The following is a 26806-nucleotide window of genomic DNA, read 5'->3' as shown; positions in this document are numbered from 1 at the left end:
TATGCGTTTACACACTTTTTCTAACCCTAACTAGGGTTAGGGCTAGGGCAAAGGTTAGGGTTAGGGCTAGGGCAAAGATTAGGGATAGGGTAATAAAAGAGCTAAATTAGTAAATAACACAATATACTTAGTAAAAAAAAAAGAAAAAGAAAAAAATATAACAATGCATAACTTTATTTTTCCAATTTTATGGCAGATTTCAGCAAAAAGCCCCCCCAAAAAACTCGAGGGGCAAAAAGCAAACTTTACAAGTATATCAGTATTTTCTTAAAGTACAATATATGTATTTTGAGAATAAACAGTCAAAACAGTTCAAGGATTAACGGAGTACAAAATGCTTGCCTTGCCCCAAACGCTGGCATCCTATGCTACAACACTGCATACCCCATAAGATAACAATATGACTCCATAGAAGCCAACCACAGTGACCCCATAGTAGTACCAGATACAAGACAGACCTTTATTGGAAAAAAAGAATTAGAAAACAGTAAGGAGTCATGAGATTAAATTCCTTCTCTTTTATCAGGACCCCGGTGTGAAATCAACATTGATGAGTGTGCCACCCCCGTATCCCGGTGCTTTCATGGGGGTACGTGTTTGGATACGGTTGGGGGTTTCACTTGTATATGTCCTCAAGGATATGTAGGAGACCGCTGTGAAGGGGATGTGAATGAGTGTCTCTTCAACCCATGCGACCCGCGAGGAACACTGACCTGTGTCGAGGTGGACAATGGCTACCAGTGCCAATGCCATAAAAATTATACGGGTAAGGCATTGTGACCTGAAATCCTCTAGCCACTGTTGTTTCCTTTGCTGAATGTCAGGTTATATTTTATCAGTTTTTCCTTGTTTGTGGACAGAGGATGAAGGAAAACAGTGATCTCTGATCAGGCATGTTTTATACTCTTCTCAGGTCAGAGGTGTGAAAATCTAATCAACGTGTGTGACAATAGCCCATGTGAGAACGGCGGACTCTGTGCTCTGGCGGCAAACAGCCATCTTGGATTTGCATGCACTTGTCCAAAGGTAAAGATTGATGACTAGTCAGTATAACTAGCCTACATCTTCCCTAAAGCTGAAGTCATGTTAGGAGGAAATAATTTCATTTTATTTATAATCTAAAAATATATATTTGGAGGAAGCAACAACAAGGACTCACAACATCCTATTAAAAGACAATATAGAAAATGTAAATACCACTAATTGCTCATTCTCATCGGGAAACCATCATAATGGCGGCTCGGAAATAAGTGACTGGCGACCATGACTTTTGGTGGAAGTCACCCGAGCAATTGTCCAATGATCTAATGTACAGTACAGACCAAAAGTTTGGACACACCTTCTCATTTAAAGATTTTTCTGTATTTTCATGACTATGAAAATTGTACATTCACACTGAAGGCATCAAAACTATGAATTAACACATGTGGAATTATATACTGTAAGGCAGCGCTAGTCATCATACTGGGGTTACTCGCTTCGCTGCGTCAATCAATGCACACGTGCAACGTCTTTACGTATTTTCTCACAATGCTGCAGTTTATTACGTCATAAGCCACAGTTCACCGGGTCCAACTCCGTGGCACGCCGACACACATAAACACAATGTTCATGAGCCAAGTGGCACACAGGCCCACTTGCTCCAGGTTACAGCTTACGGCAAGGTAATAAAGTAGCAATGTTCATATCACAATGTCCATATAGCACAGGGTATTACCTTTGCCGGGTTTAGCTGCGGCAGTCCATTACGCTTGCCACTACTGTGGCTTTGCGGCTTTCCCAGGTGGGGGTCTCTAGCCGTCGTCCCCTCGTAGGCTACTGGTATGACTTCCACACTTGACATCCAGCCTGCGCCTTTCAGGGTTCCTCAACAAGCCGGCTCTCCCTCAAAGGCCACTGGCATCCACGCACAGGATCCGGGCTCGGCCTTTCAGGCTGCCAGGCTTCACTCTCGGCCTCACTAGGCCTCTCACAAATGGTGTCCCACACACATGGAGCACAGGCCTCACGCCTCACACCGAACACACCTGTCTCAAATCACCAGGGTTTATATATCCTGTGCACATACACACCCATACTGACAGGACCTTGCTGATGTCACAGTCATGTGATCAGTCAGCTGTGTGTATGTAGCACCCTGAGGATTCGGCTGCTACAGGGGTATTGCACCTCAACCCAGAGGTGTGATATTCCACTCCCGGGTAAGGATGGAGTGTGGAACTGAGCTCAGTAGGCTGCATGCACTACACACATCCCATTTCCGGGGAACAGGCCGACGGTACTCCCACTTAGAAATGTGCAGGTACGACCGAGTCTGTTCCTGGCTGGAGTGGGAGGGGGGTGGTACATCCCAGGTAGTGTAGGGGCAGATAGGGGGAGCAGCCTGGGTAAAGATAGGAGCTCATTGGGTGCTGGTCACCTGAGCTCACACATAGAGGGTGTATATAAGGTGGGCACCAACTAAGAACAGGGTCAGTCAGTTGCAGAGAACAAGTCAGGAGCAGAGGAGAGAAGAAAGACCCAGAGTGAGAGAGGAGAAAAGAGAGAGACCCAGAGGCACAGAAGAAAAGGACTCCGAGATCCCAACTAAAATCCCCGGGTGAAGAGTCGGCATCAGGGTACCGGAACCCAAGCTGGTGGGGGTAAAAACATTCCCCAGCCAGAGACCGGAGACCGTGGGCAGCGTTTGCCACGGTCACCCACCACATCCACCCCGAAGGCACACCACATGAAGGGTCAGGGAACCCAGGGCCAAGGGTGTCCCAACAGAAGGCCCGAGGGAGCTGGACCTAGGTGGATTACTGGTGGGGACGGCCAGAGAACGGGACAGAAAGAGAGCTCAGGGCCACGCTCCGGACTTGTTTGGGGGTTGGCTGGATCCAGGACCTGGTGGACGCAGCACGGCTCGGGTGGTCACTCGAAGCTGGAGTGACCAGCACAACATCTGCAGTAAGTAAACACCCTTAACTGCACAACCCGACTCTGTCTTCACTGCCGTCTGCACTACATCACCACAACCCCCATCCTCTGCACCTGTCCCCTCTGAGGCTATACCCCTCCCGTTGGGGGTTATCCCACCAAGCTGCGCACCCACCATCAGCCTCAGCGGACCCTGCTGCAGCGGCGGCCACAGTGACCGCATCACAACGGGTGGCGTAGTCGACACAAAAGAACTCTTAATAACATCTGTAGGACTGCCACATAACACTGAGCTTGACGCCCTGGGCACGGGCCGGGTCACAGCCGCTCGGAGACTACAACCCCCCATCTGATCCGGTGCCGGGTATTCCCCTCAAAAAGGAATATGTCCCAGGGGGCGCGTCAACTTTGGCGTAGTCGGCAGGATTACGTGCCCGCAACACCCGGGTACTGCGTGCCTGAAGAAAAGTGCAAGTTTACCTCAGAAAGAAGTCTCCCGCCGGTTCCGGAGGGTCCACGCCATCGGACCCCATCACAGGTCGTTTCCCGCCGATTGTCCGCCATTTCCAGCTTGTTCCCGCCATCTGCAGAGTTTCCCGCCACTGGGCGACGCTTCCCGCCAAATCCGAAGATTTCCCGCCTTGGAAGAGCAGCGGACGCCATTATGGGCGTGCCAAAGGAGGGCAGGAGGCCGCCTCCCATCGTGGGCCAGGACAGAAAATGGCGCCAAAAGTGGAAACCGCCCCCACCAACAGAGACTGTGATGCTGGAGGTGTCTGTCAGCGTGAAAGAACTACCCCTGGAGCTGACAGTCACCGAGTTGCCCCGGGACCGCCCTCGAAGTGGGAGGAGACGAAAGAAAAGAACGAAGATGGGTGCCGCCTGGAGGAGTCTGGAGCGAGCGCACCCGGAGGCAAGAAGTCTGGAGAGGAGTAGCAGAGAAGCTCACCCGGAGATGTCCAGAGAGCAGAGCAGCACCGGCCCGCTGGCCAGGAGCCTGCTGGAAGAAGAGCAGAGCAGCACCGACCCGTTGGTCAGGAGCCTGCTGGACACCACGACCCCACTAGGCCTAGTGGAGGTCCTTGCACAGCTCCCCCGAGACCGGGAGTGTGCACAGACTGCCCTGGAGGGCCTCGCACGGAGGATGGCCCGGGTACAGCGAGAGACATTGGCGGAGTGGAGCCGGGAGATGGCCCAGCAAACCAAGACCCGGAGCACGCCAGCCGAGATGAGGAAGCAGACCGCCTCTGAGGATGGCGCGGGAGGACCCAAGGCCGGAGACGGCGCCGAGGAGGGAGCCGAACGCATGGAGGCAGGTAAAGGGGACGCCTATACCCCAAGCCGTGACACCGCTTACCTGCCCCAGCTCCCCGTCGCAGAGCCCGAAAGTCCCCCTGCTGTGCCCGAAAACGCCATGTCACCGACGCAGACTAGGCCCCAACCGGAAGCCGCCGCCGCGACCCCTGTGACGTCACACGCCTCGACCCCGAGCGTGACCAAGCAGGAAGTACCATCAGCCTGGTCGCAGGGCCTAGAATTCCCGGGCGTCGCATCACCAACAGCGCCCCCTACCTCCGCGGAGCCTCCGGCCTGGTCGCAAGGCCAGGTAGCCCAGGGCGCCGCCGTATTAACGGTGCCCTTCACCTTCCAGGTGCCCCAGGCCTGGCCGCAAGGCCTGGGCAACCAGGGCGCCACCACCACCGCGCCCGCACCCGTAAAACCAAGGGTGCCGCGTCTGGGAGAGGACTTGTTTGCCCAGCACACGTGGCCGGACGGGCGGCCCTTCATCTGGCCCGAAGAATACCATGAGCTGGAACGGCAGCAGAAACTAAGACCCCTGGATGAACCCCTGATTCCGGCTCCGAAGCCCGTAATAAGGATCTCGCCCCCGCTAGCGGAAGCGCAGTTTGAGTGGGACCCCACCGGAGAAGATCTAATGGGGTTCACTCAGGAAACCAGGGCAGCTGCAGCGGAGCGTGCTGAGTGCTGCCGCCAACAGCTCGAGGAGTTTGCGAGGGAGCGGAGAGAGAGGCGGGTCCGGGAACAACAGGCCCAAATAAGGAGCGCCGAGCAAAAGAGCCGGACCAGGAGGGACCCCCGTGCAGCGCACAGTCCCCGTACCACCGGGACTGTAATAAAGTTTAACCAGCAGCACGGGTGGGGCTTCATCAGAGACAACAACACCCCCGGCGACGTCTTTGTCACGCGCAGAGACGTGGAGTCCCATCTGCCGGAGGGGCACAGAGGTCGTGACCTCTACATCGGAGACGAGGTCACCTTTACCCGGCACAAGTGTGCCAAAGGACCTTACGCCCTCCACGTACACCGCCTGACGGAGGAGGAGTTGCAGTGCGAGGAGGAGGAGCAAGAGGACCCGGACGGGTCTGAAGTTACAACCAGTTATAAGCAAAGAGCAGGAGGAAGACGCCGTTGAGTGCGGCAGAGCAGTGATGTAAATAGTTACCCGATCGGGGTATAAAGAAACTGTTGCTACATATATATAGTCCCCGTTGGGACCAGCTGAGTGAACTGTTTACCCGTTAACCCCTTAATCCCACAGGCTGAGGACTGTGAGCAGCCATTCCCTTCCCTCTACCTGGCCGAGGACTGAGAGCGGCCAACTTCCCCTGTATATAGTTGCGCTTCCTAAAGCGCCCCCTACCGGTTTTATAGGAAAACCAGTTTTTCTAAGAGACTGTCGCACTTTTCCCGGACACACGTTGCACAGTGTCCGGAGGAGGAACCTGAAACAAGAGACGACGAGAATGTTGATATGAAAAGTTTTATATATATAATGTTTTATATGTTTTATATGTTTATGAAAAAAAAAAAATGTATGTTTTTGGTGTTATTTATGTCTTACAGCCCGAGGACGTGCTGTGATTTACCAGGGGGGAATGTAGCACCCTGAGGATTCGGCTGCTACAGGGGTATTGCACCTCAACCCAGAGGTGTGATATTCCACTCCCGGGTAAGGATGGAGTGTGGAACTGAGCTCGGTAGGCTGCATGCACTACACACATCCCATTTCCGGGGAACAGGCCGACGGTACTCCCACTTAGAAATGTGCAGGTACGACCGAGTCTGTTCCTGGCTGGAGTGGGAGGGGGGTGGTACATCCCAGGTAGTGTAGGGGCAGATAGGGGGAGCAGCCTGGGTAAAGATAGGAGCTCATTGGGTGCTGGTCACCTGAGCTCACACATAGAGGGTGTATATAAGGTGGGCACCAACTAAGAACAGGGTCAGTCAGTTGCAGAGAACAAGTCAGGAGCAGAGGAGAGAAGAAAGACCCAGAGTGAGAGAGGAGAAAAGAGAGAGACCCAGAGGCACAGAAGAAAAGGACTCCAAGATCCCAACTAAAATCCCCGGGTGAAGAGTCGGCATCAGGGTACCGGAACCCAAGCTGGTGGGGGTAAAAACATTCCCCAGCCAGAGACCGGAGACCGTGGGCAGCGTTTGCCACGGTCACCCACCACATCCACCCCGAAGGCACACCACATGAAGGGTCAGGGAACCCAGGGCCAAGGGTGTCCCAACAGAAGGCCCGAGGGAGCTGGACCTAGGTGGATTACTGGTGGGGACGGCCAGAGAACGGGACAGAAAGAGAGCTCAGGGCCACGCTCCAGACTTGTTTGGGGGTTGGCTGGATCCAGGACCTGGTGGACGCAGCACGGCTCGGGTGGTCACTCGAAGCTGGAGTGACCAGCACAACATCTGCAGTAAGTAAACACCCTTAACTGCACAACCCGACTCTGTCTTCACTGCCGTCTGCACTACATCACCACAACCCCCATCCTCTGCACCTGTCCCCTCTGAGGCTATACCCCTCCCGTTGGGGGTTATCCCACCAAGCTGCGCACCCACCATCAGCCTCAGCGGACCCTGCTGCAGCGGCGGCCACAGTGACCGCATCACAACGGGTGGCGTAGTCGACACAAAAGAACTCTTAATAACATCTGTAGGACTGCCACATAACACTGAGCTTGACGCCCTGGGCACGGGCCGGGTCACAGCCGCTCGGAGACTACAACCCCCCATCTGATCCGGTGCCGGGTATTCCCCTCAAAAAGGAATATGTCCCAGGGGGCGCGTCATGTATAGGTCCTGTGTGCTGTCCCAGTCATATGTACAGACCTTTACTGTGCATACAGGACCTGTGTGATGTCACAGTCATGTGACCAGTCAGTTAAAGGGGAAGGTACATGGTCAGGTAAAACACATCCTGGACCATTTACAGTAATGCTAGCAAGCTGCTGCATTACATATCCCCCCCTCTGTTCAAACTTGTGGGGTTGAACACATAATATACACAATAACATTATAACCCCCAGCTCACATAGAGACCATGTACTTTACAATTGTGCTACTCAGCCCCTGGAACCTTAGTCAACGACATTAGCCCATTCCTTAGGGACCTACCATTTGTCACTGTCACTGACTTCGTCAGGTCACCTTTCCGGGTCGTAACCTTGTCAGGTCTCCCCCGCTCCCATCGATCAGTCATAATCTTGTCAGACCTCCCCCGCTCCCAGCGGTCAGTCGTAACCTTGTCAGGTCTTCCCCGCTCCCAGCGGTCAGTCATACAGCGGTGTGACTCACATGCCCTGGTATCTAAGGTCCGGTTTGACTCCGTACTGTCCCGTCCTCTATGGGGTCGTATGTATGGGCTGCTCAAACCTGAGTTACTGGAGGTCTCACTACCTTAAACCCACGCCCACTACTCTCAGGACATCTTGAAAGGTCCCTAACTCCAGCTGTAGCTGTTCTGTTATTTAGGGGGCCCTTTCTCTGTCGGGTCTCACTATTTCTAGACGGCTTCCATCTTCTGCTGCTCAGATGATGCTGTCTATCTACTCGCAGTCTAGCGAGATTCAATTGTTCTACCTCCTGCAGGTAGGTCACTCGGTACTCAATCAGCATGCGTATATATTCCAGGCTTTCTTCTGTTCCTACAACGGAGAATGATACCATGCCGTCTTCGTCTGGTATCCAGTCCTGACGATCACGTGGACTGCTTACTTTCACCACACCAGACTTCTTGACCATCATCTGCATGGCTCGGCCATTTCTCCCAACGAGCTTCCTCACCAGAACATGAGGCACCCGGATGACCTCTTCACGCATACTGTGAGGTTTCCTCATCAACTCCAGTTGTCTAACGGCTTGTTCCGTCTTCAATCGGAGAAACCGCTTTGTGCGAATACATCGCCAATGCATGTCACTTAGGATAGCCACCCTCTTCACTGTGACTTCGGTCGTGGACAGGACCACCAACTGTTTAGCTTCTGAGGTCAAGTACACCTTACAGGCTCCCACGGCCTTCTTAAACTCCTCATGCACGGACTCACGGGTGCATTCTTCCCTCAAATCCTCAGGTACATCTACGAGGCACTTGTACCGAGACGTTTCGGTCTCACCAGTGGTTTCCAGATGATCAACCAGCTCAGGTTTCAGGGACAACTGACCTCCAGCTTCTTCACCCTGTATGCTTCTCCTGAGCTGACTCACAGCTACAAATTCACGAATTTTCGTCTTGACCACTTCCATCTCATATTTATCTGTGGTTAACACTCTCTTAGCTCTCCTCAGGTCCACCTTCTCATGGTATAAGGGAGTGAGTGCAACGTGTTCGCCCTTTTCCTTCTCCAAGAAGGCCTCGTTCACTGAGTGATACTTTGTCAGGCGACTTTTGAGCCCGGAAACTTCTTACTCTAGCTCCGCCACTCGCCTCTCAGAGGCCCGTCTCTGAAGCTCTTCCTGCTTCAACTGCTCTTCCAGCAGCAGAGTTCTCTCAGACCTCTCGGTCTCCAATGCGCTCACTCGGCTCTCAATAGCCAGTCTCTCACGCTTCTCTTGCGTCCACTGGGTTTGTAGCAACTCCTTCAGCCGCTTTATCTCGGCTCCGACATCCACCGAACCCTCAGAGCCTACATCACTCGAGGAGGTATCTGCTTCATACCTCCCATCACCAGCGGTCAACTCCTGGCTCTGGTCTGTGGCTTCTCCGATGGACTCCTCCATCTTTTTCCGCTCAGCTTCCATCTTGCTGACAGTTTCTTTAAGGTACGTTTCCGCCTTCTGGAGAGTATCACAGGACATCTGTAGCTCCTTCACCTGAGCTTCCAGATCTAGGGTCTTTCCCTGGAGACCATCATTCTCCTCACGAGTGTCTTGCAGAGTGGTCTCAACCACTTGGCGCACTTGCTCTGCACCCGCCTTATCCTCCTCTAGTTTTTCCTTCACCTTGAGGAGATCCTCATAATCTCTCTTACTCTGTTGCAGTTCCCTACTGCGTTCACCACACTCCTTCTTGGAGTCACACAGCTCCTGGTTGAGCTGTTTGCGCAGTCGTTCTAGGATTTGTTCACGTCCAGAAACACCATCCTGCCGCGCCTCCTTCTCAAGCTTCAACTGCAAAACCTCTTCCTTGATTTTGTGGCGGTCCTCCTTAATTGCGTAGAACATTTCCTTCCAATGGTTAATTTCCGCGTTGCTTCCCTCCACGTCTCGCTGCCAGTTCCTCATAACCTGGTATATTTTCTGCTGTTCAGACTCCAGGTTCAGCTGGTCTGAGGACACGTTTCCCAGGTTTTCCCTTATCTGCTGCACGTCACTCTGACACTGTTGCCTGATAGGCTCCAGTTCTTGGTCATGACTGGCCCCCTCCTCTTTCAGGGCTGTCAGATACTGATCCGTCAGTCTCAGTACCGTACCGGAGGTTGCTACTGGCAACATCACCTCCTCTTCTACCTCTAAAGGAGGACCCACACTTGAAGCAAAGGCACACAGTACTATATTCTCTTTATTTTCATTTTCAGCGAGGACTACCGGAGCAACCTTTTTGTGGCCCTTGCGCCGTCGACTCTCTCCCCTCGTCTAGCCCCTCCTGACTGAACTCACTTTTTACTTTCATAGTGTCACAGTCAGCTACGGGGTCTGTGTCACTCCCCATGGTGTTGTGGACTAACAGGTCACCTCCCACTTTGACGTCACCCCCTTCTACTGGAGTTACCCCGTTATCAACGGTCACATTGTCATTTTTAGGAGGTACCAACTCACAACCAGTAACAATTTCCAGTTTTCTGCAGTCCACACTCTTGTGAAAATCCGCCCCTTTTTTAGACTCCCCCCCCCCCCCCTTTTTAACAACCACACCGGCAGGGTAATTTTTACACAATAAATGAGCAGTAGTCTTAGGACTCAGTTCACAACATCTCTTACCACCTCCCGGGCACTCTGGGACAACAGTGGCGCCCTCGGAGAGTTCACAGAATGGTCCACTGCCGCCATTCTATATGGTGCCCACAGCTCCTGCGGTTCCTGCACCATGTCCTGTAAAAGTTTCTCAAATACCTGCTGTGAGTCCTGTCGCTGTTTTTCAAATGCCTGCTGTGAGTCCTGTAGCTGTTTTTCAAATGCCTGCTGTGAGTCCTGTAGCTGTTTTTCAAATGCCTGCTGTGAGTCCTGTAGCTGTTTTTCAAATGCCTGCTGTGAGTCCTGTAGCTGTTTCTCAAATGCCTGCTGCTGCGACTCCACCAGGCATTTCAAACGCTCAACAGCTTCAGACTCATTTGCGGCTCCTTTCACAGCCATCTTTATCAGCTCCTGCAATTCTTCAGGACACTCCATTATGCCGAAGAGCAATTGCACACAGTCATCTAACTCCTTCTCCATTCCGTCTGGAGTTACTGCACCATTCATGGCCATCACGGTACACACTAGATACTTTACACCGCTCTCCCGGAAAAAATATTCGAGGCCCCGCCGAGCCACCGCAAACCAGGTTTGAGTGCGACGATAATCTTCGCAATCCCGCCGAGTTGCCGCAAGATGCTTTATCCACACTCGTCGTCCTGTGCCGTTGACGCTAGCAACCGGGCTGTCGTTGCCGCTAGCAACCGGACTGCAGTTGCCGCTAGCAACCGGACTGCAGTTGCCCGCATTCTCCACCATATGTAAGGCAGCGCTAGTCATCACACGTGCAATGTCTTTACGTATTTTCTCACAATGCTGCAGTTTATTACGTCATGAGCCACAGTTCACCGGGTCCAACTCCGTGGCACGCCGACACACATAAACACAATGTTCATGAGCCAAGTGGCACACAGGCCCACTTGCTCCAGGTTACAGCTTACGGCAAGGTAATAAAGTAGCAATGTTCATATCACAATGTCCATATAGCACAGGGTATTACCTTTGCCGGGTTTAGCTGCGGCAGTCCATTACGCTTGCCATCACTGTGGCTTTGTGGCTTCCCAGGTGGGGGTCTCTAGCCGTCGTCCCCTCGTAGGCTACTGGTATGACTTCCACACTTGACATCCAGCCTGCACCTTTCAGGGTTCCTCAACAAGCCGGCTCTCCCTCAAAGGCCACTGGCATCCACGCACAGGATCCGGGCTCGGCCTTTCAGGCTGCCAGGCTTCACTCTCGGCCTCACGAGGCCTCTCACAAACGGTGTCCCACACACATGGAGCACAGGCCTCACGCCTCACACTGAACACACCTGTCTCAAATCACCAGGGTTTATATATCCTGTGCACATACACACCCATACTGACAGGACCTTGCTGATGTCACAGTCATGTGATCAGTCAGCTGTGTGTATAGGTCCTGTGTGCTGTCCCAGTCATATGTACAGACCTTTACTGTGCATACAGGACCTGTGTGATGTCACAGTCATGTGACCAGTCAGTTAAAGGGGAAGGTACATGGTCAGGTAAAACACATCCTGGACCATTTACAGTAATGCTAGCAAGCTGCTGCATTACAATACTTAACAAAATAGTGTGAAACAACTGAAAATATGTCTTATATTCTAGGTTCTTCAAAGTAGCCACCTTTTGCTTTGATCACTGCTTTGCACACTCTTGGCATTCTCTTGATGAGCTTCAAGAGGTAGTCACCGGAAATGGTTTTTACTTCACAGGTGTGCCCTGTCAGGTTTAATAAGTGGGATTTCTTGCCTTATAAATGGGGTTGGGACCATCAGTTGTGTTGTGCAGAAGTCTGGTGGATACACAGCTGATAGTTCTACTGAATAGACTGTTAGAATTTGTATTATGGCAAGAAAAAAGCAGCTAAGTAAAGAAAAACAAGTGGCCATCATTACTTTAAGAAATGAAGGTCAGTGAGTCCGAAAAATTGGGAAAACTTTGAAAGTGTCCCCAAGTTCAGTTGCAAAAACCATTAAGCGCTACAAAGAAATTGGCTCACATGAGGACCGCCCCAGGAAAGGAAGACCAAGAGTCACCTCTGCTTCTGAGGATAAGTTTATCCAAGTCACCAGCCTCAGAAATTGCAGGTTAACAGCAGCTCAGATTAGAGACTAGGTCAATACCATACAGAGTTCTAGCAGCAGACACATCTCTTCAACAACTGTTAAGAGGAGACTTTGTGCAGCAGGCCTTCATGGTAAAATAGCTGCTAGGAAACCACTGCTAAGGACAGGCAACAAGCAGAAGAGACTTGTTTGGGCTAAAGAACACAAGGAATGGACATTAGACAAGTGGAAATCTGTGTTTTGGTCTGATGAGTCCAAATTTGAGATCTTTGGTTCCAACCACCATGTCTTTGTGCGACGCAGAAAAGGTGAACGGATGGACTCTACATGCCTGGTTCCTACTGTGAAGCATGGAGGAGGAGGTGTGATGGTGTGGGGGTGCTTTGCTGGTGACACTGTTGGGGATTTATTCAAAATTGAAGGCATACTGAACCAGCATGGCTACCACAGCATCTTGCAGCGGCATGCTATTCCATCCGGTTTGCGTTTAGTTGGACCATCACTTATTTTTCAACAGGACAATGACCCCAAACACAACTCCAGGCTGTGTAAGGGCTATTTGACCAAGAATGAGAGTGATGGGGTGCTACGCCAGATGACCTGGCCTCCACAGTCACCAGACCTGAACCCAATCGAGATGGTTTGGGGTGAGCTGGACCGCAGAGTGAAGGCAAAAGGGCCAACAAGTGCTAAGCATCTCTGGGAACTCCTTTAAGATTGTTGGAAGACCATTTCCGGTGACTACCTCTTGAAGCTCATCAAGAGAATGCCAAGAGTGTGCAAAGCAGTCATCAAAGCAAAAGGTGGCTACTTTGAAGAACCTAGAATATAAGACATATTTTCAGTTGTTTCACACTTTTTTGTTAAGTATATAATTCCACATGTGTTGATTCATAGTTTTGATGCCTTCAGTGTGAATGTACAATTTTTATAGTCATGAAAATACAGAAAAATCTTTAAATGAGAAGGTGTGTCCAAACTTTTGGTCTGTACTGTATATGGGTACAGGATTAGGATAAGAATCCCAAAATGGCAAAAATGTTGTTCCCCGAAGCCACTACTGGAGTCTGGCAGCTGCATACTTACCTCTCCCCATAGGAAAAACATGCACAAGTGGCTGAACCCAGACCGTTTATGGAAAGTTTGGGAGGACATTTCTGCCTAGTAGATGGTTCTTACCAGAGCTGATGCTAGATGTAGACTGTGCTGCTGTCAGGAAGAGGAAACAAATCACAAAGTTCTGGTACAATAAATAACTAAGTAAATACATACAAAACTTGCTTGAATCATACCATAGAGGATTAAACTAGAGTCTCATGTCTCATTGACATTCAGGGAGCACTGTCTGACCCCATTGCGGTACCTAAGAATATTCAGTGTATCTTTTTGTATTTTCTCCTTGGTTAGGGCTATTCAGGACCCACCTGCAACACCAATATGTGTGCATCATTTACTTGCTATTTTGGAGGAACTTGTGTTTTGACAATGGATGGGAAACCACACTGTAATTGTTCCCATGGTTTTACTGGACCAAGATGCCAACAGTATGTGGGGCCTACCTACTCACCTCCCCAGGGGCCTTGGAAAAAATGTCCACATATAGATTGTCGGAGAACCTTCCGAAATGGAATCTGTGACAAACAATGTAACAATAAGGCTTGCCTATATGATGGGTTTGACTGTGACACTGCAGGAACCTGCAAGTAAGTAATAATGTCATAAGTAGTGGTGGGAATAATAGTTATAGTGTCAGTAAAGCCACGTTCACACATTCAGTATTTGGTCAATATTTTAGATCAGTATTTGTAAACCAAAACCAGGAGCGAAAAATGCAGAACTGGTGACGTGTTTCTATTATACTTTTCCTCTGATTGTTCCACTCCTCGTTTTGGCTTACAAGTAATGATAAAAAAAAAACTGATCGAATACTGAATGTGTGCATGTGGCCTAACAGTAGATATTTCTTAATTGTTGATCATAGATCTGCTATATTTTCCATTATTCATTATCCAACATTTAACACAATCTGAGGCAATTTCATGTTGTTATTATAATATAGTAATATCTATGGTTTTATGCAAAGCAAAATGCCTTAAGGATTTACCAACATACAGTCATGGCTGAAAGTGTTGGCACCCTTGAAATTGTTCCTGAAAATGAAGTATTTTCCCAGAATATTATTGCAATTACACGTTTTGTTATACACATGTTTATTTGCTTTATGTGTGTTGGAACAATACAAAAAAAACCTGAGAAAAAAGGGCAAATTGGACCTCAGGCAGGACAAAATTGTTGGCACCCTCAACTTAATATTTGATTGCACCATTCGGAATAAATAACTGTAATCAATCACTTCCTATAACCGTCAGCTTCTTACATTTCTCAACTGGAATTTTGGACTTTTCTTTCGCAAACTGCTCCAGGTCTCTCATATGTGAAGGCGTCTTCTCTTCTCCCAACAGCAATTTTAAGATCTCTCCACAGGTGATCAATGGGATTTCGATCCGGACTCATTGCTGCCACCTTAGAACTCTCTAGCGCTGTTTTTCTAACCATTTCTGGGGGCTTCTTGAAGTATTGTATTTTTCAAACTATAAGACACACTTTTTTCCCCCCATTGACTTGCTGGAAGACCCATGACCTAGGACACAAACCCAGCTTTCTGACACTGGTCACTACATTGCCACCTAAAATCCTTTGGTAATCTTCAGATTGCATGATGGCTTGCACACAGTCAAGGCAACTAGTGCTTGAGGTAGAAAAACAACCCAAAAACATCTTTGAACCTCGATTATATCTGACTGTAGGTACTGTATTCTTTTATTTGTAGGCCTCATTCCGTTTTCGGTAAACAGTAGAATGATGTGCTTTACCAAAAAGCTCTACCTTGGTCTCATCTGTCCACAAGACACTTTCCCAGAAGGATTTTTGGCAAACTGCAGACTAGTTTTTTTATGTCTCTGTGTCAGCAATGGGGTCCTCCTGGGTCTCCTACCCTAGTGTTCCATTTCATTCAAATGTTGGCGGATACTTCGCGCTGACACTGATGCACCATGAGCCTGCAGGACAGCTTGAATTTCTTTGGACCTAGATTGAGGCTGCTTATCTACCATCCGGACTATCCTGCGTTGCAACCTTTCATCCATTTTTCTCTGCCATTCATGTCCAGGCTGATTAGCCACAGTACCATGGGTTGAAAACTTCTTGATTATGTTGCGCGCCGTGAACAAAGGAACATCAAGTTGTCTGATGATGGACTTATAACATTGATATTCTTGATATTTTTTGGTTCTCAGATCCTCAGACAGTTCTCATCTCCTTTTTCTGTTCTCCGTGCTTAGTGTGGCACACACAGACACATAATGCAAAGATTGAGTCAACTTCTCCACTTTTAATCTGGTTGCAGGTAGGATTTTCACATTGCCCACACCTGTTACTTGCCACAGGTGAGTTTGAACGAGCATCACGTGCTTGAGACAAAGTTGTTTAAACAGAATTTTGGAAATGTGCCAACAGTTTTGTCCTGCCCATTTTTGGGGTTTTGTGTGACACTATGTCCAAATTGCCTTTTTTCTGTGTTTTTCTTGTGCTGTTCCAATACATACTTCCAAGAAATACTTCATTTTCTGGAACAATTTCAAGGGTGCCAACCCTTTTGTCCATGACTGTAAATGCATCCATTTCTTCATTAATTCCTCATCTCCCTCTTTCCACAGTCTTCTTTATGACAAGTACTGCCTTGATCATTTCGCCAATGGTCACTGTGAGAAGGGATGTGATAATGCAGAGTGTGGCTGGGATGGAGGTGACTGCTCGGGACATGAGAGCCCCCGAGGGAAAGTGATCCTGGTGCTGAGTTACAACGCCTCTGTCCTCCACCGTAATGATGTCATCAAACTATTGCGTTTTCTGTCCATGCACCTCCATGCGAGATTAAAACTAGCAAAAGACAACGATGGAGATATGTTGTTCAGGCTTTGTAAAGAAAATGATCCTCAAGACTTGTCTCCAGAGAAGTTGGAGAGGTGGAAATATGAGATTGCTGCTGATACAGCTTACGAACATGGAGGAAAAAATACTATTGGGTAAGTGGGGTGACCAGGAACAGACAAGAAGACGAAGACCTAACCCAAGTCATGGTGTCTAATATCTTGTGTTGCCAGGTGTGTCTTGTACGTGGAGATATTTGGCTCCAACTGTCCATTTCCTTCGTGTATTGACACCTCCGAAGAGGCTGCGCACTTCTTGGAAGCTCTGAACGAGACAGAGCAGCAATATACTTTTCTGGAAGTTAGTCATATTCCAGGTACGTAAACGCCAAATAATATTTCTGTAAGTGTGAAGTCCAAAAACATCTCTGCAAGTCATTTTTAGGGTCTTCACTATTAGCCATCGCCTATCTTCAGTAGAATGGAGGACATTGTAGTCATGGTGGCTTACGGGAGCCCTTACATTGGACTGTAAGGAGTCTGTTTAATGAATATCGTAAATTTATTATGGAGTGTGCAATTAAAAAATAAATACCCATTAGTAGTCTGTGCCCAAAACAATGATTGTATTCAGATAGGAAAGATCTTGTAATGTTGAAAGAATTGCGATACTTTAAAAGCTTTAAAACTTGTCAAAATTCTCACTTTTTGTGAACTCATACCTTTTCGTCTACTCAATGTCCTCCTCCTTCTCTCAATGTGGCACTAAGCAATACTTAAAATTATTATAATAAAGCAAATGTGTTTTTTAGAAGAAAAACTGAATGAGTTACTGTTCCACATTTAGCAGTGGCTTATTATTCATAGGAATGGACATGTTGAAATCCAATATGCCCAATCTTTCTTCCTCCTGACATTTGCCATCAGGGGAGAGTCAGGAAGCTGCTATATACTTTTTATATAGCAGCTTGTGTGAGTTCTGTGTAATGCATGTGTGCACCTTTGGACCACTACTTCCATTAAAATAAACCTTTAATCCAAAAAGAAATTCCAATAAAAATGAGAGCACACAGAGTAAACTTAAAATATCATATAAGTGTTACTACATAATAATCAGAAATCAAACAAATGTATATAGACAATAAACATTTTATTGAGGTGCACAAGTATACAATAATAAAAAAAAAGTTAATAATCAAAATCAAGAAGCAATGAAAGCAAGGGGAAGCCTATGAGAGACACAAAATAATGAAGATAAGAAAACAATGTAAGTCGTAATCACCGGATGACAGAATACTACCAAGGAATGATGATAACAGGTATGTATATGCACATATGTATATCCACAAAGTTAATTACAATGCAATTCTGAAAGTCAGATCTATAGAAATTTGGTGCAATGTAATGCACACAAATAAGTGCAATGTAATACACAAAAATTAATCAATAGTAAAAAAATAAAGATGCAGTGAAATCAGACATACCCAAAAACTAAAAATAGAATTTGTCACCGCATCGGCCTCCACCTCAGACCTCGACGTGCGTTTCGACCCTACTTCATCTGGGTTTTGTTTTCATTACTTCCATTAAGTCTACTGGCTCATGGAAGACCAATCCTTCCTCAAACACCTTAAGATGAGAAATTAATAATAAAACTTAATGATATTTAATATATAAGGCCACCCATCTAAGGCGTTGAACTTTTATAGTGAAAAAGGATGAGCTCACTATCGAAAGTTCATCTATCTACTTATATCCATGAGAGGGTACTGCCTGAATTTCGGGCCAGGTGTGGGAGTTACAAACAATTGGATGCATAACAACTCTACCCAATAGTTGGTCGGAACAATTAAAGCCAAAATCTATCGAATGTCTACAGTCGTCGTAGTTTTCCCATTTTCTCTTTTCCCTAATCTTCTTTTGTTTTCTGATTGTATTTTTATATCAGGTGTAAATCTGCCCTCTTCCCCCAGCCCTCCAATCCCATTTCATCAGGCTCCATGGTTTTTGCCAGTGAGTGTCGTTTTTTCCATGATTGTGATAGCCGTGGTAATCATTGGGGTAAAAGTCAGCAGAAAGCGCCAGCATGGCACCATTTGGCTACCATCCGGCTTCAACCGTCATCGAGCACAAGAAGGGAGCCGGAGGCGAGAACCTGTGGGTGAAGACTCCGTTCGTCTTAAGTAAGAATATTTGCTTTTTTTTCTTTTTCAAACTTGATAATCCTTGAATTTGTATCAAACAATAAAAAAGATGCAGAAACTATTAAATAAAAGCTAATTTATAATGTTACAGATGGCAAAAACCACGCATATCGAATAAAAATAGGGTGTTTTTCTCTTTTGCTGGTTTACACACATTGATAAGCCCAGTGCTTGTTTGATTCTCCTCGTGGCAAAGATTGACAATTGATACTGATGGCCAATTTGGATCCACAGGTTTACAGATAGGTGGCGGTCAAAACCCTTATTGATCATAGAAAATGTCCCCTCCATCTCCCCTCTCACAGCATGAAGAGAGAGAAGATGCAGCTCCATCCCCCTCCTCCCCCTCCTCTCAGTTTACGACTTTTCTTAATTATACAGATAGAATTTATTAAAATTAGGAGCTTTTTCTAACTTTTATAGCTGAAATAAAAAAGGGAATACAGGCAGGTGGAAGGTGATGTAAATTCTGCTGACCCAAAGGGGGTTTGGAGATCTGTAACAGAAGAAACAGCACATATTGAATTTTCGTATCTATCCGTCAGCAGACTTATTCTACGCAATGGATGATAAGCTAGTTGTGATTTTTCTTTCTCTATTTTAGACCACTGAAACATGATTCGGGTTATGATGATTCAGGCCCAGAAGAAGGTGTCATTCCACCAAAAACTAGAAGACTAAAAGTAAGACAATGATTTCTCCACTTTTCCCGGGGTTTATCTCCATTTTCTGTTTTTAGTCTAATCTTCTCTATTTTCATCTTCCAGCTTAATACAGACCCTACTATTCTTGATCATCGACAGTGGAGTCAGCAACATATCGATGCTGGAGTTCGTTTCCCACAATGCATTGCTTTAACTCCGCCCCAGGAGGATCCCGATGGCAGAGACATTGATGTGAGAGGACCAGGTGTGTTGAGTTGAGATTAGACAAATCGATTTGCAGGTATCGGTTCCAGCGGCCACATCAGAATTCCTTGGCTGCAGGGCGGGAACCCTGTAAACCGCCCCCCCACCTGCCCAAATCCTTGACACCTCTTCCGATTTGTAGGCATGATGGGATGCCATCATTGCGGTATGATGCACCCATTACATGGTGCCAGGCCAGCTCATCAAAACAGGAGCTGGGGATGCCGGCAGATAGGAGGTCGTTAGTTGGGCTCCTGACTAAATTCATAGCCTTTTTTCCATTACAGATGGAGTGACTCCATTAATGTCGGCCATCTGTGCTGGAGGAGGTCTTGAACCTGTTGGAGGAGGTACAGATCCACCAGAAGTTGAAAGCTCAGCAAGTGTAATTGCAGACCTCATTAGCCAGGGTGCCAGTCTTAATGCCCAGACCGATTCTACCGGAGAGACTGCTCTTCATCTAGCTGCTCGTTTTTCAAGACAAGATGCTATCAAGTGTATGTTGGATGCAGGAGCAGATACCAACGTCCAGGACAGGCTGGGAAGGACCCCACTTCATACAGCCATTGCTGCTGATGCTTTGGGTGTTTTCCAGGTAACTTAATACAACGGGAGAAATGGAACTTAAATGTTGAAGACATCAGAAATTGTAGAAGGTTTAGATTGTTTTATGACCGGAACTGAAGATTTTTATCATACAAATAACTGGTCGCCTCTTTTTCCATGTAAGACCCTTTTGAGATGCCGTCAGACAGACATTGACGCTCGGATGCACGATGGGTGTACACCTCTGATCTTGGCCTCTCGTCTGCCTGTGCAAAATATGGTGGAAGAACTCGTTGCATGTGGTTCAGATATTGGAGCAGCTGATAACCGAGGTATGAACCTTCACATGTATTTTATTTCGATGCAGCTTTAGATAATGTAGACTCCATTTTGAACTAAAGTCCATTGGTCATTGGTAACAGCTGCATCATCTTCTGGTTTGGTTGACTTCTTCATCCTTTTCGTTTGCTCTTTCTATAGGTAAATCTGCATTACACTGGGCTGCGGCAGTAAATAATGTCCCAGCAATGAAGACACTTTTGAGCAATGGAGCAAACAAAGACCTCCAAGATAAAAGGGTAAGAAGACAAGACTAGAAGGGCTAAACAACAGATCAAACAGATTGGATATTAAAAGCCAACAGCTGATAATTCTGTCTCCTGGAGTCATCTGTTGGGGAATTATTTAGAAACTCATTTTGGTCGACAAGTCTCACAGTTTAACTTTTAAGAGATTGGTTTATGCATGTCCTTTATGCATGTCCTCTATGCACGTTTTTAGAGTTTTTCTCATTCTTCAAATCAAAATTTAGGCAAATGCGTCCAATGTAATATTTTTACTACTGCTAACATTTCTACTGCCCTTTTTCTTCCTTTACAAACTATGAAATAGGATCAGACCGCCCTCTTCCTTGCTGCGCGAGAAGGAAGTTATGAAGCCGTTCGACTTCTCCTGGAACACCAGGCAGATCGTGACCTATCGGATCATGTAGGTCATCAGCCCAGACATGCGGCAAGAGATCGCGGCCATAGGGATATCTTACGACTTTTTGAAGAAAGCAGCCAATTACTAAATAGGAGCACACCTGCTGTCCCAAACACTGGACCTCCTCAGCTAAAGAAGACCCCCCGACCTCGACCCAAAGAACCAGTCAAGCCTCCTCCTTTACCACACATAGACCTGAGCAGTTCTTGCTACCACAGTGCTCCACCTGGCTCCGCTCCACCTTACTTACCAGGAGCGCAATCAGAAACCAGCTGTTGCCAATCACATCTTCCTATGGTAAACTATGGTGGTAATTGCCAACCCTATTCCCGAAGTGGCTCATTCTCATCAGGTGTGACGCAATGTCAATGGGGTGGTCATAGAGGTTGGAAGGTTCACTTTTGTCCATCAGGCTGTACGGTGCCGGAGGCTTCATATCCAGGTGGAGGACAGCAGATGTCTCCTCATGCCCATTGGCTACCAGAAGCTCATTATCCCAAATCACCAAATTGCCAAAATACCGTGCCCAACTATTGTTCCACTCCATCTATGGAGCATCCACCTAACAAAGACGTATCTAGTCCGCATGCTGACCAGATGGGACATAACATATATTTAACCCCTCCTTCATCGCAGTATGGTTACCCTTCTCCTGCCAGCCCAGAAGAAACACAGTCAACACAAAAGACGTGTATGCATCACCATCCATTCCTTACTCCCTCTCCGGAGTCCAGAAACCCCTGGGGTATTTCTTCACCATAATGCCTGGAAACATCTTGAATTGGTGATTTGGAATGGACAACCTCATGGTCACTTGCTGAAGGAAGTGTCTTTATACCCTCCATGCCTACGAGCCGAAATATCTCATTGTTTGTTCAGGGCTCATATAAAGACATTTTCTTTAGGGACTGGAGATAGAAATTTGAGCTTCACATAGGAATTTATCATCACAGGTGTGGAAAGTTCAAGATGCTTCAAGATTAATGTTTTGTAAGATATGTTTCGGCCTCGTTAAGGGTGTAAATACCATAGACCATATGGCTGTTACGGGGAACTTTGAGAGAAGGTCCTGAACCCTGGTTGGACCCTTTCCCAGTGAAAACCAATGACCTAAGATACATAGAAAGTGAGTGGAGTATAAAACAAACAAAGGGCCCTTTTGTCCAGAGTGGCTAAAGTCAACACCAGAATGGTGGGCCAATTAGAATTTTTTTTGTGAAGCCTCCATTTTTTTATGGTCATCCCCGGACCTGGTCTCATAAGTCTTGTGATGAAATTACAATTGATTTACCAATTTTGAGGACAATACCAGATGACGGCATGGTTAGTTGACACCCAATACTACACTACATTGTAATTCGGTGGCCGTAGGACACCAATTTGTTACATTTTTAATTGAGCAAATTAATAGACCGTCATCCCACACATCAAAATAATTCAACAGTAAAAGGGATTGTCCATTATTAGTTTAGTTTCTAGTATAAAATAATAAATTATTAATTAATAAAAAATAAAATAATAAAAGTATTCATACTCATCTTACCGATGACCCCACCACTTCCATTACGATGTGTCCCAGTCTCCCGCCAATCTCTTCTCCAGTGATGACGTACACGTGACCCCTGCTGCCAATCAATGGGAATAGTAGGTCACCGCTGCCACCATTCATTTACTTTTATTTTATGCCATTCTGAGACATTTTCAAAAAATGGTTTCTTGGCTGGACAACCCCTTTAAGGTTAAGCTGAAGTTTGGAGACACTTTATCAATTTTATTAGTATTGTATTTTGACAATAATGTAATATTATCAGAATTTCTTCCTTTACAAGTGAAAACATTGTGATTATATCCTTCAGGGGAATAAGAAATGTAAAATACAGGCCCCAAAGGTAGAATTTCTCTATCAATACACAGTTTTCCCTCTGCCGCACAGACACATTTTCCCTTTCCATCCTTTCTAAGTTCCCAATGTGATGTCAGAGCTGGGCAGTCTACTCTGAGCCAATCAGCTCTGTCTCCTCCTTCTTTTTCCTTGAATTAGAATAAACTGCAGCTGCATCCCCCTCCTCTCCCTCTTTCTCTCTTACCTATTAAAATGTTTTAACTAGATTCATTTTTTCTGACAGAGAATCATTCTTAACATTTATAGAAGGTCTGCCAGCAGGGGAAGGGGAACTACTGGCTGCTGCAAGATGGTGGAGATGTCCCTTTCCCCTAATTAGTCTTGTGTATTATTGACTTATGCAAAGAAAGATGGACGTGCGTAAGATTTTCCAGCACATTATATCTGGTATAATGACAAACAATAGGGAGCGCACTTAGAAATAAGCCACTTGCACGTTCTCTTGCAGGCAGCCATTTGTAAATGACTTGTTGTTTTAGTCAATGTGTATATTTTCTATTAAAAACATTCAAAAATATAAGTATATTGTGTTCCATCCTTATTGTTCACTTCCCTCGGGCTATTTTGTACAGACCCATGCTTTCAATTTTATATAGAGTCAATATCCCACCATATACACTGCAGATTGGTTACGGGTAATGGAAGCCACAATTTAACCAATGAACGTATTAAAACTTTTGCATTTATTTATTACACTTTTTGCAAATACAAAACTGCAGGTTAGAAAGATGGCGTCACCTGTTGTGAATTGTTAAAGGCACATTGTTAGCTTGTTTTCATTAAAACTATTACAGCACAACCCGAATCGACACTCCCTGTACACCTAGCAAAAACCTCAGAATGGCTCCTATTGGAAAGACCACCTTACAGTATGTCTGGAGGGCTTGTGCACTTTAGCCCACCCATACTCTAGGCCAGGGTTCCCCAACTCCAGTCCTCAAGGCCCACCAACAGGTCATGTTTTCAGGATTTCCTTAGTATTGCACAGGTGATGGAATTATTGCCTGTGCAGGTGATGGAATTATTGCCTGTGCAATACTAAGGAAATCCTGAAAACATGACCTGTTGGTGGGCCTTGAGGACTGGAGTTGGGGAACCCTGCTCTAGGCCATATGGATGTAGTACAGATGGAGGATCTCACTTAGGACTCCACTTTGGAATCACAGTAAACAATATTAAACAATGAAGTTCTGCTTCGATCAGCTGTGATTTCTGATTAACCGATACGTGATTGGTAAAGGTGGTGGTCTACGGCTGCATCTGATGGTCAAATAGCGAAGTCCTCTCCAAATTAGAACAACATAATATATCTTTAAAGAATACTTTATTTTATTTTTTTTGTTTATGGATCAGCCTTTGCAAAGTTATGAATCTTTGTAACATTCTTCATTATCTAATCTATCAAACACCATGCTGAAAGTGCTGTTATATCTGCCTATCCCATCCTCTTTTAGATGCTGCTTTGATCTGCTGTCCTAGCAAAAATCCGTACTCAGATAGTATTTACAAACACTCTCACTGTCTGAGCATGGGGGAGGGGAAGATCACACAGGAGAGTGTTTGTAAATAGCGCTTGAACAGAAATTTTTGATAGGGCAGCAGATCAAAGCAGCTTCTCAAAGAGCATGAAGTAGGGAGATAAAACAGCACAGTGTTTGGAAACAAAGGAAGAAAAATAAGCTCATGGAGTATATTACAAAGATTCATAGCTGTGCAAAGACTGATCAATAAATAAAAAAAAAAAGTTTAATTATATATGTCATTATTTTTCTGGATAGTAACATTTAAATTTTGTTTACAAGTCTATTAAAACCTCTATTCTTCATTCCAAGAACTCAGAAGATGACAATTTATTTTGAAAAATTTCCAATTTCTTTCCTTTTCAGAAAAATCTGATTACTAATACCGGACCCTTTTCTTAATGCTTTATTAATCAGATTTCAGAAAAACGTTATATGAATACTTAAAGTGTTACCTTTTATAGGCTAAGACCTAAGGTCGAAAATGCAACTTGCAAAATGAGTCAGGAGTCCGAGACCGAGTTTTTACAACTTCCATTTTCAATCGAATAATATCGCTGGCAATTTTTCTAAATCTAACGATACGATGTCGCACGGCATTCTGAGAGATATTTTCACTATTGAAAAGTGTAAACGTTACATCTCCCGTCGTACAGGTCACACATGTGAATAAGACCCTATTTACTACAGTGTCAACCTAAGAGAGTAGATCTTAGCTCAGTGCATTTGGGAACATTTACCAATTTAACTAAAAGTAGTCGTCAAAAAGTAAGAATCAGTAGTCGATTTTAAAAAAATTGCATCAGGTAACGTGTGTAAAATTTGCTATCATGAGAATATTTATATGTCTTGTCTAATATTGTAAAAAATCCTATTCCAGTAGTCTTACACAATATACTACAATAATCAAGCCTGTGCAGTAAAGGAAGGCAGTGTACTGTACAGCAGATAATGTCTTCATACATGGTCACCATCTGGTGGTCGCTCACAAGACAGTAATACAGGTTACAAAATACACCCCCAAAGAGGGGCAGACTGACCGTTAGGGCAGTGAACGTGGGCCCATGGCTTAAGGGGTCCACAAATACGTGGTCACCCGGAGCACTCCCCACTCCCAGTTCAGGGACAGCAAAAACAAAAAGGTGATACTAGGATTATAGCCTCCTTCCAGATCACTCTTAGTCCACCATTACCTATGGTCTAAAAAAAATGCATATATTTGTGTACATGTAGTAGAAGCGGGGCTCTAATTGATCATAGTATCCTTCATTCTTATACTTCACATTCTAATAATCCTCCATTGGATCTCCAAGGTTGGTTAAAATAAATCAAACAACCAAAATGTAACAAAAAAAATTTGTTGCCCTCTAAAATTGCCGCCTTAGGCACTTGCCTCGTACATAAAAAAGTCAATACTACTGAATAAGCTGCAAGCGAAAGTACTTTGTCAAGTTTCTGGATGATTTGGTTTGCTCTTTTTTTTAAGACACCATGGTAGACCTTGTCCGGAAGGTCTAGGTCCGATATGAGGCGTCTCACCGTTAGCTATTCTTATATTAAGGATCCGTTTTATCAAATATTTCGAAAAGGCACAGACTTTCTGCAAAACTAATTTTCACTCCAATTGGAAAAAAATATATTTTCCCCATATTTTGTCAAAAAAACAACAAAAAAAAGTGTCTCAATTTCCTTTTGACTTCTGCATTGACTTCATCCTCGCATTGTCCTTCGTCTTGGTGGTCAAAATAAAGGAAAGCGTCTCTGCCCATTGAGACACAACTTCCCGGTGTCGAAGTCGGATACAGTGGGGTCTAATAATTATCGGTTACAGAACAAACCCTTGACCGGATTTTTTTCTTAGGAGCACGCGCCCCCCAGTGCCTCTGGCATTTCCACTCTTTGTTCGTCCAATCGGTTTCCCTGAAGGCGGAATAAGATCTCAAACAGATCGGCGGCAGCCTGAGGGATAGGCGGAGAGCTGCGCTGGTCGTTCATGCGCTGAGACTGCAAGTAAAGAGCAAAAGACAGAGATGACAATGTATTCACAGCACTGTTTTATTCTAGTCCCACTCCTAGGTTAGGAGTGTGTATACCTTTGCAAGATTTTTATTTTAATGCTTCAATGCATCTAAAATTACAAAATAAAGCAACCTTAAAATTGTCCTGTATGCAGCTCCCATTTGAATTTATGTGTCTCTATGGTCACAGACAACAAATGTGTAGTCTGGTCCCGCAGTCGTATGTTCCTCTCCTTCCTCTGCCTCATTTTCTAGTAAAACTAAAATGCGATCCCAGGATCAGACGTACGGGGGCCCATTTGTATATAGGTCTCTGATTGGAGAGATCTGCTCTACATCCGGGATCAGATAAACCTGATCTAGATCTGGGATCAGATAAACCTGCTCTACATCCGGGATCAGAGAGACCTGGTCTACATCCAGGATCAGAGAGACCTGGTCTACATCCAGGATCAGAGAGACCTGGTCTACATCCAGGATCAGAGAGACCTGGTCTACAGCCAGATTCCTAGAAACCCACTCTACAGCTGGAATCGGAGAGACCTGCTCTACATCTGGGATCGAAGGAACCTGCTCTACAGCTGATATTGGAGAA

At 46.0% G+C, this 26806-nt stretch overlaps 2 protein-coding genes across 8 annotated transcripts in view; one reads left to right on the top strand and one right to left on the bottom strand.

The window, feature by feature from the left end:
- NOTCH4 (notch receptor 4) overlaps positions 1-23126 on the top strand; it is a 107700-nt gene extending 84574 nt beyond the window's left edge. For both annotated transcript variants that reach the window (XM_073641888.1, XM_073641889.1), the window contains 12 exons: positions 527-766; positions 914-1026; positions 13607-13902; positions 15916-16284; positions 16363-16505; positions 18077-18311; positions 18937-19015; positions 19100-19241; positions 19528-19835; positions 19971-20118; positions 20267-20364; positions 20678-23126. In XM_073641888.1, coding sequence (XP_073497989.1) covers positions 527-766; positions 914-1026; positions 13607-13902; positions 15916-16284; positions 16363-16505; positions 18077-18311; positions 18937-19015; positions 19100-19241; positions 19528-19835; positions 19971-20118; positions 20267-20364; positions 20678-21532 — 3026 coding nt within the window. In that variant the 3' untranslated portion in view covers positions 21533-23126. The remainder of the gene's footprint in view (positions 1-526; positions 767-913; positions 1027-13606; positions 13903-15915; positions 16285-16362; positions 16506-18076; positions 18312-18936; positions 19016-19099; positions 19242-19527; positions 19836-19970; positions 20119-20266; positions 20365-20677) is intronic.
- Positions 23127-24586: 1460 nt separating this feature from the next.
- GPSM3 (G protein signaling modulator 3) overlaps positions 24587-26806 on the bottom strand; it is a 145272-nt gene continuing 143052 nt past the window's right edge. For all 6 annotated transcript variants that reach the window (XM_073641898.1, XM_073641899.1, XM_073641895.1 and 3 more), the window contains exon 5: positions 24587-26197. In XM_073641898.1, coding sequence (XP_073497999.1) covers positions 26051-26197 — 147 coding nt within the window. In that variant the 3' untranslated portion in view covers positions 24587-26050. The remainder of the gene's footprint in view (positions 26198-26806) is intronic.

The sequence above is a fragment of the Phyllobates terribilis genome, unplaced genomic scaffold (assembly GCF_046119375.1).
Source record: "Phyllobates terribilis strain yellow unplaced genomic scaffold, ASM4611937v1 Scaffold_7__3_contigs__length_470593459, whole genome shotgun sequence".
Classification (NCBI taxonomy): Eukaryota; Metazoa; Chordata; class Amphibia; order Anura; family Dendrobatidae; genus Phyllobates; species Phyllobates terribilis.
Note: the sequence above shows the minus strand (reverse complement) of the source record. Positions and strands in the feature narration are given on the sequence as shown.